The sequence below is a fragment of the Desmodus rotundus genome, chromosome 9 (assembly GCF_022682495.2).
Source record: "Desmodus rotundus isolate HL8 chromosome 9, HLdesRot8A.1, whole genome shotgun sequence".
NCBI lineage: Eukaryota > Metazoa > Chordata > Mammalia > Chiroptera > Phyllostomidae > Desmodus > Desmodus rotundus.
The window spans coordinates 78,309,890-78,329,877 of NC_071395.1; the positions used below are offsets into that span (position 1 = coordinate 78,309,890).

General features: G+C 37.5%; 1 protein-coding gene across 3 annotated transcripts in view; it reads right to left on the bottom strand.

Annotated features, from left to right (window-relative positions):
* The window catches only part of EFCAB5 (EF-hand calcium binding domain 5), an 86,635-nt gene that overhangs the window by 22,836 nt on the left and 43,811 nt on the right, over positions 1–19,988 (bottom strand). For all 3 annotated transcript variants that reach the window (XM_045199204.2, XM_045199206.2, XM_045199207.2), the window contains exons 7-12: positions 15,420–15,519; positions 12,808–14,115; positions 11,346–11,423; positions 11,160–11,249; positions 7,576–7,790; positions 5,656–5,812 (exon numbers count right to left, since the gene is read on the bottom strand). In XM_045199204.2, the coding sequence (XP_045055139.2) occupies positions 5,656–5,812; positions 7,576–7,790; positions 11,160–11,249; positions 11,346–11,423; positions 12,808–14,115; positions 15,420–15,519 (1,948 nt within the window). The remainder of the gene's footprint in view (positions 1–5,655; positions 5,813–7,575; positions 7,791–11,159; positions 11,250–11,345; positions 11,424–12,807; positions 14,116–15,419; positions 15,520–19,988) is intronic.

Sequence of the window (19,988 nt, forward strand, 5' to 3'; positions counted from 1 at the left end):
ACTAGCACTACTAGAGCCATCTTACAGAAAAAAACAAATGAACTTTTGGCCAACCAACTTCTTCCATTTCCAATAGACCAACCTAATTCTATCTTGTTAGTCTTTGACAATGCATATTCTGCATATTCCTCTCCTTTCCTACTTCCATAGTCCCAAACCAGATTAAACACTTTATAATTGGATTGCCAATGGTAAGGCTCAATACATATTTATTAAATTAAATGAAAACACAACTTGCATTATGCAATTCCCTGGTCCAAAGTATATTTGGACCCTGTTCATTTTCCAAACATATTTACCCATACTACCATATAGGAATTATTTGCTTCAGTATCCCCATTTTATTCATGATCCCTGACCATGTCCTGCACACTTCCGTCTTTCACATTTTTATTCTACATCTTTCTTTCACATTTTTATTCTACAGTCATGATCTAGTACCAAATCTAAACATCACCAATAACTTACATCTTCCTCTTTGCCACTACCATTGTTCCACCCCCTGCACCAATATCCTGAAATTGTGCTTTGCTTCCCTCTTCTTTTTATTTTCCTATTAGTGTTATTGTATGTGTGTGCATGCACATGTGTACTTCTAAACAGTATGTGGTTTAGTTTTGTCTGTTTGTATACTTCAAAAAAAGGACATCATACTATATGTAGCTTTCTGGGGCTTGCTTTTTTATTCAACATTATGCTAATATGTACATCCATGTTGTTCCTGCAGCTGTGACTCATTCATTTTCATCACTATATAATGTCATTCTGTAAGATTACCACCATCAGTTTATTTATTCTCTTATCAGTGGGCCTGTAGGTTATTGCCAACATTTTGCTCTTATGAATAGCGCTATGAGCGCTTTTGTATAGGGAACCGTTCCACATGTGGGGAATGTAGCCCAGCCCCCACTCAGAAAAGCCAGTGGGGAGCAAGTTTCGGCAGGCAGGACCCACACCCACGGACAGGTTTTTCCGTGGGGAATCAGGCCTGCATTGTACCTAGGCTGCTATGAGACTTGCTTTTGCTAAAACTCCCTCACCCTGAATTGAGGCAGCAAATGTTTACTGAGTATCTTTAACTTCCTAAAGTCTGTGCTAAACCACCCAAGTATGGAGTGTAACCAGTTCAACTACTTTCCCCCTTGAGCTGTAACATCCTTCTCTTTGAAGTAATTAGCAGCATTCTTTCCTTTGTTGTCTGTAAAAGGTAATCACCTACAGTCAACCTGTGTATAGTAAATGAGGACCATCCTCGGATGTAATGTGCCCAGAAAAGCAATAAAAGCCTGTCCAGGCAGGGGTCGGGTTCTCTTGGGCTCTCTCTGGCCCTCACACCCTCTGTCACTTAGAGAGTGGCCATGCCGTCCCTTTTTCTCCACAGGATTTCTGTAGTCCATGAGTATTTGTCTATTGTTGCCACAACACAGGATCCTGCTGGCCAGGATCCACATCATTTTTGTATGTATTTTCTGGTGCACATGTGTAAATTTAAAGTTCAAAATCTGTCCTTCCTCAAGGACATCCATTCTAATAGCATCCATTCTATTTCAAATGTTTGACAATTAACAAATATTTCCTCTTTTAATCATCTTATCATATGAAAGCATCTCATTTCTAGAGTTGGACTTTTTTGTCAATTTTTACTCTCCTCTCATCTTTCTCCTGGTAATTATAACCCAAATTTTGCTTTGGGGAGACTGCTCTAATCCCATGTCAGGTTCTATGTTTGAGTGAGGTTCCACTTATGCATCTAGAGGTGGAGAATGCATCTCAGATCAAGCCAGTCAGGACATTCTGTTCCCTTGGCCAGAATAGTTGGTTCAGTCCAGGCGTATGCTGAACTCTTTACTGGAACTATTAGGAAAAAGGCTTTTCCTTCTTATTCTTACTGGACTTGAATAAGCCTGTGAGGATGTGGGTGTGAACCTGGTTACCACAGGGGAAAGGTTATATGAAAATGGAGCCAACACACAGAAAAGAACAAGGCCAGAGTGAGAGAAAAAAAGAAAGGAGACACCTGTCCTAATGTCATTATTTGAACTCCCAAATCTAGCTGTGTCCTGAACTAGCCCTGAACTTTTCCATTACATGAACCACTAAAGTCTTTTTTTGCTTAACCACTTTGTGCTGTTTCGTTTTGTTTTTTAATTACTTGGACTCAAAGGGTGCTAAATCATATAGTGTCCAATTAGATTAAAAGTAACTTGTGGGTTCTTCCAATTCCATTTTTTTCTTCTTCTTCTCCTTTCGCTCCTTTCTTCTTGAACAATTTGGTCCTAAAACCATTAGGTGGGGTGGAGCAAGGTAAGTGTCTGCTCCTGGTCAAGGGAAGCCATGGTGGCTCAGAACGGGGTATCAGAATCCAAGTGGGGTAAGGAGGGCATCTGTGCAGGAAGTGCCTTGGTATGTGTTGTCAGAGCCTAAGCAGGGTGAGGGGGTTAGCCATGCACAAGAGCAATCTTAAGCCCACATGAGCAAAGAGGGTGGCCCTGCAGAAAGGCTGTTTAGCTTAGGGTATCAGAACCCAAGCAGGATAAAGAGGGTGTCCACATGGGGTGGATGTCCAACATGGAGTATTTAAGCCTGAGCAGGGTGAGAAGGGAATCCAAATTGAGGGACAGCCTGGCTTGGGAAGTCAGAACCTAAACAGGGTGAGGAGCATGTCTGTGTGGAGGGGCAACCCAGCATAGGGAATCAGAGCCCAAGCAGAAGGAGGAAGACTTCCAGGTGGAGAGTCTGCTCGGCATGAAGAGAGTCAGAAGCCTAGGTAAACTGAGGAGGGGCATCTGCATGAAAAGGTGACTTACCATGGAAAACCAGAGTTTAAGGAGTATGTGGAGGGCATTCATATGGTGGGGTGATCTGGTGTGGGATGTCAGAGCTTGAGCAGAGTGAGGAGGGAAACTGTGTGGGAAGGACTGATTAGTACAGGGTGTTAGAACTTAAGTGTAGTGGTAACATCAGTATGGGGGAGAGGACAGTGTGATGGGGGATTAGTTCCATACTAGGGGATTGATCAAATAAATACTGAAATGTCATTATGTGGTACACAACTGTAAGTATATTTAGGATAATATGAGCAAGATAGAAATGAGCTACAAAAAAGGGAGAAAACTAGAATGAACCCTGTGGTGTTGGACTGAACTTCAGGGTATGGGAGTGAACTTATGGTTGTATCTTTAATAGATATTTACAGAGATGTGTACAGCTGTAAATGTCTGTGTACACACACACAAGCACACAGATTCCCTTTAAGAAACTTGGGGTTAGGGGCCTAGGAGCAATAAGCATGTGTAGAACCTAGATCTTGGCTTCTAAATACCATTCTTCACTAAAAGAAACCAGGGGCAAATAAGTGATTTCAGGGAACAGGGAGAATATAAGATGAACCTAGAGGATTTCATTGTGCCAGAAAACATGGAGATGCTCAAAGAATGATGAACACATCATAAAAGGACACAAAAAATTGTCTGGCAGTTTCTTGGAAAATTAAAGATACACCTACCCTGGGGCCAAGAAATTCTACTTTTAGGTATTTTATTTTAAAGAAATGAAAATGCCCTGGCCAGTGTGGCTCAGTTGGTTGGGCATCATCCTGCCATGGAGGGGGCAGCAGGTTTGATTCCTGGTTGGGGCACATGCCTGGGTTGTGGGTTAGGTTGCCAGTTGGGTGTGTGCAAGAGGCAACCAATTGGTGTTTCTCTCTCACATCAATGTTTCTCTCTCTCTCTCTCTCCCTCCCTTCCCCTCCTCTAGAATGAATTAAAAAAAAAGAAAGAGAAAAAAAAAGAAATGGAAACACATATCCACAAAATGATTATTCATACATGATTATTCATAACATCTTTATTCATAACAGCCAAGATGTGGGAACAGATGTCTATCAACTGGAGAATGGATTAACTATAGTATATTTATATAAGGAAAACCTACTTAGCAATAAAAAGAGGCAAATAGTTGATAATGCAACAATATGTAAGAAACTAAAAAAAAATATGCTGAGTGAAAGAAGCCTTACTCAAAAGAATACATGTCTCATTTCTATGAAGTTCTAGAAGAGATAAAACTAATCGATGCTGAAAACAACCAGAAGAGTGATTGCCTTGGGGATTGGGTAGTGGGGACTGAATGAAAAGGGGCATGTTTTTGTTTTGCATCTTTTTTAAAAAATATATTTATTTATTTATTTTTAGAGAGAGGGAAAGGGAGGTTCTAAACATCAATGTGTGGTTGCCTCCCACACGCCCCCAACTGGGGACCTGGCCCACAACCCAGGCATGTGCCCTGACCAGGAATCTATACAACGACCCTTTGGTTTGCAGGCCAGTGTTTAATCCACTGAGCCACACCAGCCAGGGCTCTTCTGCATCTTGCTAAGGTTATGGGATACACAGGTCATACATTTGCCAAAACTCAGTGAATATACACTTAAGAATTTGTGTATTTCATTGTGTGTAAATTTACCTCAAAAGAAAAAAACTTTTAGCGTATATTGAACTCTAATTAATGACATGTATGCTGAAGTATTCAGGATGTCTGTATTGATGTCTGTAATTTAATGTGAAATGCATCAAAAATAAGAGAAATAGAAGGACAGAGAGATGGAGACATTAATAGATAGATAATAAAAAAACGGTAGTAAAATGTTAATGATAGAAATCTAGGTGGTAGGTATATAGATACTCATTGTAAAGTTCCTTCAGCTTTGCTGTATGTTTAAAAATTTTCATAATGAAATATTGGAGGGGAGGGGAGGACACAGGAGACAGATTGAAAGGACTTCCATGGGTCAAATCTACTACAATATGAACATTAAAATAAATAATGATAGTGTTGGATTATAACCCACTGAATAAAATAGGAAACCATGAATACATACTGTTATGAATGAATAAATAAAAAGTTTGACAAGAAAGGGAATGTTTATATGCTTTCAAAGTACCCACAAAATACTTATTAATTACAAAAAGAAAGAAAAGTAACTTTAGAACAGAGCATGAGATTGCTGATAGCATTCAATGAAAACACATCACCGCTTATGTGATATTCTGCCAAAAATGAACAACCTGAATTTGATCATGAAGAAATATTAGACAAACCTAAAAAAAAAAGAAAAAAATTACAAACAACCTGTCAAAGTATAGAAATCAAGGAAAGATTGAGGAGTTTCTTAGAGATTCCTTTTGCCAGAGTGATGAAACAGCAGTAGTTTTACTAACTACTTGTCCAGGTTTAACTACTTGTCTAATTTATAAGATGAATAAATTCTGAGGATCCAATGTACAGCATAGTGACTCTAGTTAACAACACTGTATTATATACTTGAAAGTTGCTAAGAGTAGGTCTTAAATGTTCTCAACACACAAAAAAATAGTAATTATGTGAGGTGATGGAGGTTTTAACTAACACTACCATGGGAATAATTTCACAATATATAAGTGTATCAAATCAACGTGTACATCTTAAATTTATACAGTGTTATATGTCAGCTATATCTCAATAAAATGAACAATTCATGGTCATACTAGAAGGTGTGAAGGTGGTATTTCATGGTTTTAGAACAACCAGTGTTTAACTCTATGCATGTCACAGTATTGGGAAACTTGAAGCCAAGTTGTTACCCCAACTTAAACAAGAAAAATTCTATATGTTCACCTGTCTCTATAGATTCTTTTTCCATTCCTTCCTTGTATGCATACAAGAGTTCGTCAACTTCCTTCAGATCCAGGAAACCTGAGGCATCACTGTCCCACATCTGGAAGAGGGCTTCTAGGAGAAGTCCCTGTCGAACTCGGGACACTTTTTCTCTAGCCTGGAATACAAACAGGAAAACAAAGCACAGAAGACATGCTGTTTATTGTACTAGCTAGCATCCTATGTTTATTCCCCCAAAAGTGCAGTACTTTTTATAAAAATAGCTTTATTTTGGGACTAAGCATGATATTAATGGGATGATGAAGCATTTAATTTTAATCCTCTAAACACCACTTCTGTTTCACCTCTAGATAAAAAAAAAATGCATTTTCTGCATTGGATTAATGTTGGGGACCACTTTGTGTGGTATTGGGTATTGGAAACTGGAGCCCCACATGATCGAGGCCTTGCCTGTAAGTCTCCACCAGAACCCTGGGAATGCAGGTGGCAGGCATGACCTGATACTAGCACTGAGGGAAATCAGGCATAAAGAATGCATTATACCCTTTGAAGCTTGCTTTACTTTGTATAGCCCTGTTGATATAAACCAGATGTTTAAATTCAAAGCATAAAGGAGTGAACTCTTAATCTCATGAACCACACCTTAACGACCCTCCCAGTGTCAGCATATCTAACAGACCCTGACCTGAGGCAGATCCCTTTGTTTCCTCAATTGTTACCTATAGATAATATCTGTTTTCTATAACTATAGCCTTTGGACGTTGATTGATGAGCTTTGCATGCATACTGTATACCCCTGCACATACTGATCCCAATAAAAGCCATTTTGGAGAAAGGCTTGGGGCATTCTCCACTAGAAGGAATCGCCACTGCCTTTTCCTGCCAGAACAACAGATTGTGTTCCTGACAACTCATTCTCATCTGCGGGGGTTGGCAGAGCTCCAAGAGACAGGGCATCCCACAGATTAAAACACATTAATTTAGGAAGGGGATTACACTCTTTAAGAATCGTTAATTCATCCCTTTCCTCACTGGTAGTTCAGGAATGTGATAAATACAGGGGTGCTCCACCTGGCTTCTTCGTGGGATAAGTTTTATAGTGAAGGGGGATGAATGTCTGTGTTCAAATGATAAAAAGTGACTGTGTTCAAAGATTCTTTTTTATATTTAACCTTTACCTAACTTGACATTCATTACATTTTAGACTTTTCTTAAATTATATCAATTAGACAGTAATTTAATTAATAAATAGATTTAATTGCTAAGAAAGTGAATATATATTGGTTAAATGGGGGAGGGGACTTAATTGAGGAGGAAAAAGGGATATCAACTCTAGAATTAAGTGGAGAAGACTCTTATGGCTGATGACATTACTGAATATGCCAAGTGAATCTAATTTACATATTTCATATAAGAGCACATAAATTGTTTATATCAGCTAATGTGTGTGCATTTACCTATCACCTAAGTAGTAAGTTCTTACAAAATATGTACTACCTGGATGCAGTGCAAATGAACAAAAATATATATCCAAGCCATAATCGAACCCTAGGTATGTGCATTTGTAAATGCACTCACACAGCACAGACAATGCACATACAGACACACATGCACACATATTCTTACTCATACACATATCTGCTCCTTAGACTCTGCTTTTCAAGCTTCAGTGAAGGAAAAACAAAGCAGCACAAAACGATCTCTTGCCACCAGTAGTCATGATATTGTTAGGGGAATGAGTTCTCTGGACTGTGATCTCACAACATTTGACAATAAAATATTTAATGGACATCCTTGTTGAAATAGTGGTAAATTGGGTTGTAAATTTTTAAAGAAAAGCCACACTAGGAACAACTGAGGTTGACAAATTTACTTATAATAGTAACCGCACTTGTTTCATTGATAAACAATATTACTCACCTCTTCTAAGGCGCTCATTTTCTCTTCTTTTGTTTCAGCATAGCCTTTCTTAAAAAAGGAGGTGAGGGTCTCACTGACACTCAAAGGGGCATCTTCACCAACAAATGTCTCCAGGAGTTGCACAAACTGGAGCAGATTGAGGGAAACTCCATTGAAGGCACTCCTACCTTTCACTTCTTTGTAAGACTGAATATTTCTGATGATTGAATGTAGGTCTATCAAGCAGGAAACATATAGCAAACAGTAAAGTGAACAATTATGTCAAAGATTAAGAAAAAGGAGTACTTACTGTAATGGACATTTGCTATTATTTTCCTGTCAGAAATCCATGCTCCCTTTTTGAGGACAGCACCTTTCTTTCTTTCTTTCTTTCTTTTTTTTATTTGACAAAACATCTCCTCCCTAGTGTCAGTTTAGATAAGTCAGGTGGCACTTAACCTCCCCCACCCTTGCCCCCCAGATGGCCATGTAATATAGTTCGGGCCAATGATTCATATACAACAGCAACAGGCTATAGGCCAATGAGAATCAGACCCAGAACTTTTGGGGGAACGACGGGGGAAAGAACCACTCTTTTTGTACTCTGATTCCTAAACTGGTAGGATGTAGGCTTAGAGATACTCCCATGGACATTTTTGTCATAGTATGGAAGACACAACCAAAACCTGAAAGTTATAAAGAGAAGAACAGGGTCGAGGGACAGAGAGACAGTGTCCTGCTGCTATTGTTGAGCCCTTGGATTCAATTGTACCCAAAACCAGCTGCAATCTGAACTTGCCAGTTAAATAAATCTGTAAATACCACCATGGTAACCTCTTCCCCAAAGAATATTTACTGTATTTTTCTTGAAGCTCAGAGTTGTAACATGAAGCATATTTCATAAAATTTTAACCCAGCAACTTATGTTTGATTTATTTGTTGATTTAATCATTCATGCCCTTATGACTTCCATATGAGATTTGATATATCTTAAAAATAATCACCCATGCATTTTTTCAAATAGTAAAGCAAATTGAAATAAAATAAAGGTGTAAGACCAGGAGAAGAACATGAACTAGCAGGCCACAAGAGCTTGACTAATGCCATGTATTTTCACCAAAATCTTTTAAAAATATTTTTTAAATAAAGAGCTCATATAAGTTCTTTGGCTTCTCCATTTCCTATACTATTCTTAACCTCCCCCTGTCTATTTTGTACCTACCATTTATGCTTCTTATCCCCTGTAACTTTTCCTCTCTTCTTCTGCTTCCCCTTCCCCACTGATAACCCTCCATGTGATCTCCATTTCTGTGATTTTGTTCCTGTTCTAGTTGTTTGCTTAGTTTGTTTTTGTTTTTGTTTTTGTTTTAGGTTCAGTTGTTGATAGCTGTGATTTTGTTGTTATTTAACTGTTCATATTTTTGATCATCTTCTTTTTCTTAGATAAATCCCTTTAACATTTCATATAATAAGGGCTTGGTGATGATGAACTCCTTTAACTTGACCTTATCTGGGAAGCACTTTATCTGCCCTTCCATTCTGAATGATGGCTTCGATGGATAGAGTAATCTTGGATGGAGGTCCTTGCCTTTCATGACTTTGAATACTTCTTTCTAGCCCTTCTTACCTGTAAGGTTTCTTTTGAGAAATCAGCTGATAGTCTTATGGGAACTCCTTTGTAGATAACTCTCTCCTTTTCTCTTGCCATTTTTAAGATTCTCTCCTTTTCTTTAATCTTGGGTAATGTAATTATGATGTGCCTTGCTGTGTGCTTCCTTGGGTCCAGCTTCTTTGGGACTCTGAGCTTCTCGGACTTTCTGGAAGTCTATTTCCTTTGCCAGATTGGGGAAGTTCTCCCTCATTATGTTTTCAAATAAGTTTTCCATTTCTTGCTCTTTCTCTTTTCCTTCTGGCACCCCTATGACTCGGATGTTGGAGCACTTAATGTTGTCCCAGGGGTTCCTAAGCCTCTCCTCATTTTCCTGAATTCTTGTTTCTTCATTCTTTTCTGGTTGAATGTTTATTTTTTCCTTCTGCTCCAAATTGTTGATTTGAGTCCTGGTTTCCTTCCTTTCATTGTTGGTTCCCTGTATATTTTTCTTTATTTCACTTTTCATAGCCTTCACTTTTTCCTCTATTTTGCGACCATACTCAACCATTTCTGTGAGCATCCTGATTACCAGTGTTCTGAACTCTGCATCTGATAGGTTGGCTATCTCTTCATTACTTAGTTGTATTTTTTCTGGAGCTTTGATCCGTTCTTTCATTTGGGCTATATTTCTTTGTCTCTAAGTGCCTGTTACATAGTAAGGGACAGAGCCTTAGGTATTTGCCAGGGTGAGGCAACCCACATTGCTGCATTGTGGTGCTGTATGTGGGTCCAAGAGGGAACACTGCTGCTTGCTTGACTTTCAACCAGTTTTCAGTCACTTCCCCTACTACCCACAAGCAAAGTGGGCCCTTCTGGTGCTGATTCCCGGGTGGGCGGGTTTGTGTATGTTCTAGGACCTTGTGAGTCTCTCCAACAAACTCTCCTGTGAGGCTGGGAGTTTCTCCCAAAGGTTTTTTCAGTCAGAGGTTTTGAGGCTTTATTTTCCCCAGGCCGGAACCCTGGGTTGTGTGGTCTCCCTTGCTCCACAGTTGTTCCTCCTGATTTATCTGCATGCAAATGTGGGACTACCTGGTGTACCAGCTGCTGCCTGGCTCACTCTGGTCCTCCAGCTGCACTTGCCATGTGTCCTCTGTGCCCTGGCTGCCTGTCTCTGCTCTTTCTACCAGTGTGGATAAATGTTTATTCTTTAATCCTTTGGTTGTTGGACTTCCTTACAGTTTGATTTTCTGATAGTTCTAGTTATTTTTGTTTTTGAATTTGTTGTTGTCATTCTTTTAGTTGTGCAAGGAGACAAAGTGTATCTACCTATGCCTCCATCTTGGTCAGAAGTCCTCACCAAAATATTTTGAGGATAGAAAGGTTATCATTTGACCCAGACTTAAATAAGAAAAATTTTGCTGATAAGAAGAAATAATCTTGATCTAATTAGTTATACTACTTGTCGATGAAAGGCAAAGTGATGAAGTGGCATTGTAGCAAAATATAAGTACTTGTTGGAACAATCACTGTTAAATACATAGTTTATCTGAGAGCTAAAAACTGTTTGCTCTCTCTGTTGAGCAGATATTTCTGTATACATCTTCAAAAGCAAGCTATATTCTTACCTGCTTCACATGTTTGGATGTGAAACTACCAGGGAGAGGAATAGCTGAAAAGATTTCTATTGAGTAGTAATATCTAATATCTGATTCCTTTTGTATACCTGGATCATAGCTTCAAAGCAGCTGTTGGGCCATGAAATGATTTTTAAAAACTGCATAGTAATGCACATGTTTTTAAGCACAAGAACATTCCTAAATAGAACATTCCTACTACCACCAAAAACATTCATCTTGCATATTTTTAGGTCCATCAGCTCAGGAACAAAATAATGCAAGGTTCACCTTGCTGTTGGGTTTTGGCTAAGTCCAGCCTCTATCATTGGGTACCACAGTAAATTAAATTCATCAATCATACTGCAATCTTTCCTCCTAATTTTGTTGTTAATATGTACCTGTGAACCTGGAGTTACCATAGATCAAGTTTGCCTGTTCCTCATCTTCACATTTGGCATACTTCTTCCAGTTACAAGTGAAAAGTTCACCTATAAAAGACACATTCCATAACATAGGCAATTTAACTTCACTTTCACAATGTTTTTGTTCTAGAGTATAAATGAAAAGAGGATTAAATGAGTCACCTGACCATGACTTTCCTTCTATTTTGGGGGACTTGGGTTCACAGGCTTTGTCTTTCTGAACTTTTTCTTTTGCAGTTTCTAGAAGGTACAAAAGAAAATGCCTGTAAGCCGGACATATTTTCTTAAGTTAACAAACAGGAGAAATGCCTCACATATAGAACAAGGAAAACTTTCTTTCGGTACTTTCTCATATGTGTTGTGTCATAAGCAACCACAATGATATTAGTTAATAACTCTAGTTGTTGAGAGAAGCTCTGTGACAAAAGCTATTTGTTGTATCCTAGTTTGGCCATGCAAAATGAGGGTTACATTTCCTAGCCTCCCACACAGCTAGGTATCACTACATGCCTAAGTACTGACCAATGATACATGAAAGGAAGTGATGTGGTGCCAACCCATTTTCCTTTCTTCTTATCAGAGGGTCACAATGTAGACATGGTAATGAGCCATCTTTGACCATGTGGTTGGAGGAGACACAAGACAGAAGAAGTCTGAGCCACTGAAGATTTTCATGGGACTGAACTATCATATAACTTTTGACTTTTATATGAGAAAGAAAGATACTCCTATCTTATTTAGACATTGTTATTTTGTGTTGTTTTTGTTTATATTTTTTTAGACACTGTCATTTTGGATCACTGTTACACATAGCCAACATTAAGTCTTCAATAAGATAACATCTAATAGAATAATAACTTTACTAAATTTTTAAAGCTGCACTCCTATGTAAGGAGAGGCAGAAATTAGTAGCTCTGTTTTGTGGAGAAATAAACATGATGCTAATAAAATAAAAGATTTCAAATTAGTCGATGATAGTGTAGAATCTAGAACACAGGTTACCCATCTCTTAGAAGTTTCCTTTGGTACTGTAGAATGAAGAAGCAGAACTTTAAAAAACTTATGCCTAACAGATCTTCAGTGGTATTGGGATTGGCCCTCTAAAAGAATTTTCAAAAAAGGTCATAAATTGGCACAGGCAATTCAGAGGAAAGTCTTCTACAGAATAAATATTTGAAATACAGAGTGCTCTCTGTCTTAAATATGATTTTCAGAAACATTTCTAGAACATATATCTCATATATAACCAGAAAAAACAAGATCCATTTATAGTTGAAATAAAATAAATTTTTAAAAATTAGTTTTTAGTATCAGACACCACATTTAAAACAAAAAGGCTTCTACTGCCTTTTCAGAGGTTCAATGTAAATTTCTTTATGTAACATTACCAGATTTCTTCCTTACAAATGGGTTTCTAGTATAAAAGGAATTTTTGGTGCATAGACAATAGAGACTTTCTTGTTTGCATTTACTTGATTGTTCCAAGGTCTAGAATCAGCCTGATAGCAGAATATGCCATGATATGCCAGAAAATACCCTAATTGAAATGCATGTTTTCTGGAAAGACTTTAAAAACCACTCCACAAAACAGAGAGATAATGTTGTAGGAGAACTTCATCACTACCTGAAAGATGATCTTTTCTACTTGATAATGGATCTTCCTCTTGCAGTTCAGAAGGTGTGAATAGTTGCTCTTCATATATTTGCTCCTCAGTCTTCTCATCCTGTGGAGGGATTTCAATGTGCTCAAAGGGAGTAGCCTCCCTAGATTTTTCACTTTCTGTTAAGATACTATCTTCCTTTGATTGTAAAGTTGAGTCCATGTCCTGTTCCTCTGGAATTGTCTCTGTGGGTGGTTCTTGTTCTTCAGTTGACCCTTTATATGTTTCTTCTATTATTGACTCTCTGTGTGACCCTCTGCGTGATCCTTTTGGTGGTAGTGACTCTCTGCGAGATCCTTCTTCTACAACTGACCCTCTGCGTGATCCTTTTGGTGGTAGTGACTCTCTGCGAGATCCTTCTTCTGCAACTGACCCTCTGTGTGATCCTTTTGGTGTTACTGACCCTCTGCGAGATCCTTCTTCTGCAATTGACTCTCTGTGTGGTCCTTGTTCTACAACTGACTCTCTGCGAGATCCTTCTGCAATCGACCCTCTCTGTGGTCCTTGTTCTACTACTGACTCTCTGCGAGATCCTTCTGCAATCGACCCTCTCTGTGGTCCTTGTTCTACTACTGACTCTCTGCGAGATCCTTCTGCAATCGACCCTCTCTGTGGTCCTTGTTCTACTACTGACTCTCTGCGAGGTCCTTCTGCAATCGACCCTCTCTGTGGTCCTTGTCCTACTACTGACTCTCTGCGAGGTCCTTCTGCAATCGACCCTCTCTGTGGTCCTTGTCCTACTACTGATTCTCTGCGTGGTCCTTCTGCAATCGACCCTCTCTGTGGTCCTTGTTCTACTACTGACTCTCTGCGAGATCCTTCTGCAATCGATCCTCTCTGCGGTCCTTGTTCTATTACTGACTCTCTGAGAGATCCTTCTTCTACAGTTGACCCTCCGTATGGTCCTTGTTGCATTGTTGACCTTTCACTTTGTCCTTGTGCTATTATTGATTCTCTGTACAGTTCTTGTTCTCCAGTTGACTCTGTGTCTTGTTCTTCGGTTAAAATTTCACTTGGTTCTGGTCCTACAATTGTCCCTTGCTGCTGTTCAGGTACACTTGGTGATAGTGTTGATTTTCTATGTTTATCATGTTCATGTTGATCTTCTGAATTCTTTAATAATTTACTTTGGGTTTTGCTAGCATGTTTTTCAGACAGTAATGTATTCATCTCTAAGAGCACATTGTCAAAGTCTTCATAAATGTGTTTTTGATTATCCATGTCTCCCCAGAACTCAGGCAGGTCTATCTCTTCAAATTCAACGAATGGCCCTAGTACAGAAAACAAAACATTTACCTATACAATTGATATTACAATGCAGAATCAGAACTAGAAAATTAATGCAAAAAGCATTAAGCACAGTGATTATAATATAGGCCTATTTCTTTAAATAAATATCAGTTACCTTTCCTTGTAATGCAACAAAAACCAGAAAGGTATCCATTTGAACATAAAAGATGCTCATTACTGTAAATTAGAAAGTATCCCTTCCTAGAAGGTATGGTTTTGAAAGTAAACATGATTCTTCTTTTGCTAGTTGGAGAGTTGCTTAAACTGCCAAGGCAAATACAATGTATTCTCTACTTTTGGTCCTCCCACAATAAGGCTGGCATGGGATGTGGAAGAAGACACATGTCGTCCACCTCGAATATCTTTTCAATATCTTCAATAGAAAAATAAAATCACATCTCTACCCATGACAATCTTTCACTGGGCTACTCTTCCCAATATTCATTTTCTTTCCCTTTCTTCTTATCTACCTTTCTTTCTTCTTCATTCTTCGATTGTTTTCCTTGACAACTTATGTGGACACCTGGCTCAGAATTCTAGGGAAAGATTGACTAGCATTCACCAGAATCCCACCCTTAAAAAAGAACACCACCAAAACATCATTGGCGTCCTGGACTACAGAGAGTGAGACCATGGCATAAGACTGCCCCATCCCTTCTAAAACATTTAGTATTTAAGCTATAAAATTGTGACTCCCACAGTTTTAGGGAATACTCTACATACATCATCCACACATTTTTAATTATCCACATAATAATTTTCACACAGAAATAAAATATTGACATTCTTGAAAAACCCATTCATTCAATGACTTTCTCTTAAAAAAATAAAAATAAAACCCATAGTCCTCTTTGTTTGGGTAGTAATATAAAAATTTCACTGTATAAGTACAGTAAAGGTATACAAGTAAAACTGCTTGGGAAAAGGAAACATTTTTCTTCAAAATGTGAGGATTCTAAGTTGGACATTAAAATTAGAGTTACCATTACCAACTTATTTCTGAAACATTCAGATTGTTACTAAAACACCTCTTCATTTAAATGAATTTCAAATTGAGTTCTAGTTGAGTTCTAGCTTGTCAACTTTTAGTATTGCGCTGTAATGAAAAATACATCTGGTTGTGATAAAGAGTAAATTTTGTGGGGAGTGAACAAGCAAGCATAGCTATCATGATCTGAGGGAGACGTTATGTGAAGAAATTCTAAGGGGTAGAATGACCTTGTATTATCATATTAGAGTTCTCCGTCATTTCAGTCTGAGCATACTCACTCTGAGTGGCACTTACATTGTCTTGGGTTTCGGAGTAAACTTCTCAGCACTTTTGAACTTTGGTCATAGAATGTTTCCAGCAAGACTAACGTCCTCTGCCGATCCAAAACCCCTACCTGAGCAGAAAGTTTGTAGTTGGTTACAGGAGATTTGAGATTTTTATATAGATGGAATATGGCTTATTGAAGCATTCATTATCATCACCACCACCATCACTGTGTAAATAAAATCTGCAGAGTCAAGATCAGGAAAGCTATATCTTGCCTCTTTAGGCTTATACTCTACTAATCCATTCTGTGACATGTCAAAAACTCTTGCACTTAATCAATGCTTAACAAACAGTTGTTGTTACTGACATAATTACTAAATCTAATGTATTATACAATGTTCAGTTCTTATCTAATCTGACCTAAGTATGACACTTGGAACAATTAAGTGCTCACTACTTGTTCTTTTATAGCACTTTTATTTTGAGAAAAATTTTAATTACAAAAGAAGAATAAAATGATAAGACTAACACTTGTGTTCCCAATACCCAGAAATGATGATTGTCAACACCATGTGTATATACTTTAAAAATACATAACTGATATCATAGCACATATCATTAAAAAAATTTATGAGTTAATTTGAGCCCAAATGATGACATGTGCTGGGGAGCAAGAATTCAAATGTTATTCCTCTTTTAAAAAAATTTTTATAAGCATTTCGCGTATCCTTAAAATTGCTTTTAATTATGCAACCTTGAGATCTGATTTATGTATATAAAGAAATATATTTTATTTCTTTTAACTGCGTGGTATTCTATAGCATAAAAACATTGTAATTTTTTAAATTCCTCTTTTGATGGGCACTTAGATTACTTCCAGTATTTTGATACCAAATATAATGTGTGTAATGAATATCCTTAATCACATCTCCTGTGTACACATGTAAACCTTTCCCTAGGGTAAATAAATAGGAGGGCAATGAATTGTGTACTATATACATTTTCTCTTTTTAAAAATTTAGTTATTGATTTGCAAGAACAAGAGAAACATCAATTTGTTGTTCCACTTATTTATGCATTCATTGGATTTGTTGGTTGATTCTTGTATGTGTTCTGACCAGGGATTGAACCTGCAACCTTGGTGTATCAGTCCCATGCTCTAACCAACTGAGCTACTTAGCCAGGGACAGTGCATTTTCAACTTTAGTAGTTCTTGCCAAATAGCTCCACAAAACACCTATACCAATGTTCATTCTTATTATTACTGAATGAAGATACCATTTCTCCATATTTATCCAATATTTGATATTGTTAGAATTTATAATATTTTTCTAATATGATGGATATAATATATTATCTAATTATTTTAATTTGCATCTTCCTGATTATTAGTGATATTGAATATGTTTTCATGTTTATTATGTTTTGGAGTTTCCTCATCTATGAATGACTTTTTCATATCTTTTCCCCTTTTTCAGTTGGAAAAAGTTGTCTACTTCTTATTAATTTGCAAATTTTAAAATAATGATCATTCTGTTATCTAGATAGCACATATCCTTTCCCAGTTTATTTCTTATTTTTTAATTAAATTTTGGTGAGTTTAATCATATTAATGTTTTAATTTTGAGGTAGTCAAATGTGTTAATCACTTCCTGTATGGTTTGTGCTTATTTGGAGTATTATTTAGGAAATATTATCTGTACTGAGGTAAAAAGTTATGCTTCTAAAACTTTTAAAAAATTTTTCTTTTCTAATCCTCACCTGAGGGCACTCTTTCATTGCTTTTTAGAGAGAGGGGACAAGAGAGAGGAAGGGAGAGAGGGAAACACTGATGTGAGAAAGAAAATCAATTGTTTGTCTCCTGCACACACCTGGACCGGGGATCACACGTGCCAGGACTGGGAATAGAACCCACAGCCCAGGCTTGTGCCCCCACCAGGAAATGAACCTGCAACCCTTCTGTTAAGGGATGACACTCTAGCCAACTGAGCCACACCAAATAGAGCTAAAACTTTTGAAATTTTGTTTTCCATATCAAGGTCTCTGATCAGATGGAATTAATTTTTCTCATTAAGAAGTTGATATTTAATTTCATATTTTTCCAAATATGGAAAGCCAATTTTCCAATATCATTTACTGAATAATCCATCTCACTGATTTATATTGCTACCCATGACACTAAATTTCCACAGTCTCCTGGGTCTGATTCCAGGTTCAATATTCTGTTAGTATAAATTTATTTTTAAAAATTAGATAAATTCTCCCCAACTTGTTCTTTTTTGTTTTTACCTATTTTTTTTTTCAGGGGGTGGTTCTTCTTTTTGTAATTGTTTTTACTATATTTGGACCATTAATTTCCATATAATTTAAAAAAGCTAGTGCTTTTTTAAAAAATACAAAAATAATAAGGGTAAGGTTTTATGCATTGCCATAATATATACACGATCAGGAGCTGTTTCTTAAAGGAGAAGAGTTAACTTTAGTAGAGGTCATGATTTTGTTCCAAAACCTGATAGATCTCTACTATGATTCTACTATTGCCATAGCATTTCAATTTGCCCTGTGCATTCCAAATACTGTAGGATCTTGTGGGTGATAAAGCACAAGGAAAAGAAGACTTTTTGTATTGCAGCTTACAAAGCCTTTTCTTGCTCTGGGATCCACTCTGGATGCTAATGGCTCAGTTAATGCATGAAAGCAGCACATATGAGTACATGTTGTTCCTAAAATGTAAAAAGGTACAATATGCATAGTGCTCTTTCTTACTGGTTGGTGGCACAATGTTATAGCAATTTGCCTCATGCTTGAGAGAGGTATCTTGTCATGCTCCAGACTACTTCACTGTTAAAACTTTGCCAAGATAGTAAACCCTGAATTTTTATGGTTTTTATCATTCAGCTTCCGACACATATGTGTATTACCAAGGCATCTAATGCTTCTTCCAGCCCACCAGGTCTAATCACCATGATGGAAATCATCAAAGCAGTGGGCCAGCATGATGCTCTGTGATATGTCAGCATAATCAAGATCTCTGCAGCCCTGGCTGGGTAGCTCAGTTGGTTAGAGCATCACCCAGATACACTAAGGTTGTTGGTTTGATCCCCTGTCAGGGCACATGCAAGAATGAACCAATGAATGCATAAATGAGTGGAACAACAAATTGATGTTTCTCTCTCTTTCTCCCTTTCTCACTCTAAAAATTAATAATTAAAAAAAATTTCTCTTTACACTAGATTATGATAGAGAGAAAGAGAGTTGCCTTGGCACTATGGCAAGGCAGTGAAAGTATACTGCTGTTCATGACAGGTGAAATCTAAACTTCCGTTGGCTCTTATAAACTGTTCTGGAGAAAATAGTACTTGACAGACTAATAGCAGTAAATGAAAGGAGAGTGTCAGTTTGGTCCAATACAGATTCCACATCTTGGATAGCAGCTAGAAATAGAGTCATAGTAATCTATAAAAAATCTGTTCTTTGGAAGATAGAGGAAAATTCTAGTTAACCATGTTTTGTTTTGGACATTTCTCTAGGCTCATGCGGCTACAAGTATATAAACATATATACTTGTTTTTGTCATTGTTTGTTTTATAAAAATGGGATTGTATTATACACATTTTTCTGTATTTTACTTTTTAACTCAATAATAATGTACAAAATTTTCTCCAAGTCAACTGGTGTAGTCTCTTCAATTTGTATAAAGGCCACATGATATTCTAAGATACAGATGTACCATTATTTAAAAACTATTTCCCTCTGCACATAAGTATTCCCTTAATATCCCTCTCTCTCTCTCTCTCTCTCTCTCTCTTGTCTAAACAACAACACAGAAATAATTCTTGTACATGTATTTCCTATTTACTAGCACTTTTATTTCTTTGGAATAAAAATTTCAGGAGTGGGGTCACTTGGTTGAAGGATGTATGTATTTTTTATTTAAAATATCCAGCCCCGGTTGGTGTGGCTCAGTGGATTGAGTGCTGGCCTGTTAACTGAAAGTTGCTGCTTCGATTCCCAGTCAGGGCACATGCCTGGATCATGGGCCAGGTCCCCAGTTGGGGGCATCTGAGAGGCGAGTGACCAATGTATCTATCGCACATCGATGTTTGTCTCCCTCTCTTTCTCCCTTTCTTCCCCTCTCTCTAAAAATAAATAAAATATTTTTAAAAATAGATGTAGCCAGATTGCTTTACAAAGGTACTATAAGTATTAAATTTTCACCAGTAATAGTGAGAAAATACTTTTCCTTTGTCTTTACCAGCAATACGTATTATTATTTTAAACTATTTTTCTCATCTGTTGAATAGATAATGATTCCATGCATTGTGTGTTCATATCTTTTGACCAGTTTTCTTTGGGGACTTCTTACATAGTGTCCTACCTCAGAGAAAGTGGCATTTAGTTCAGTGCCAGCCATAGTACTTGTTGACTCTAATCATGTGGAGTTCATTGCACGGAGTCATTTGGAGGTTTTGTTTGTGTTTGTTGTTTATGCCCATGGTTCTTCTCGTCCCAACCCCAGGTGTCTTCTTGGAGGTACACCCAGAACATTGACTGCCTTCTTCTCTGCACGCTCACTCCCCTTCACACACAGGTATT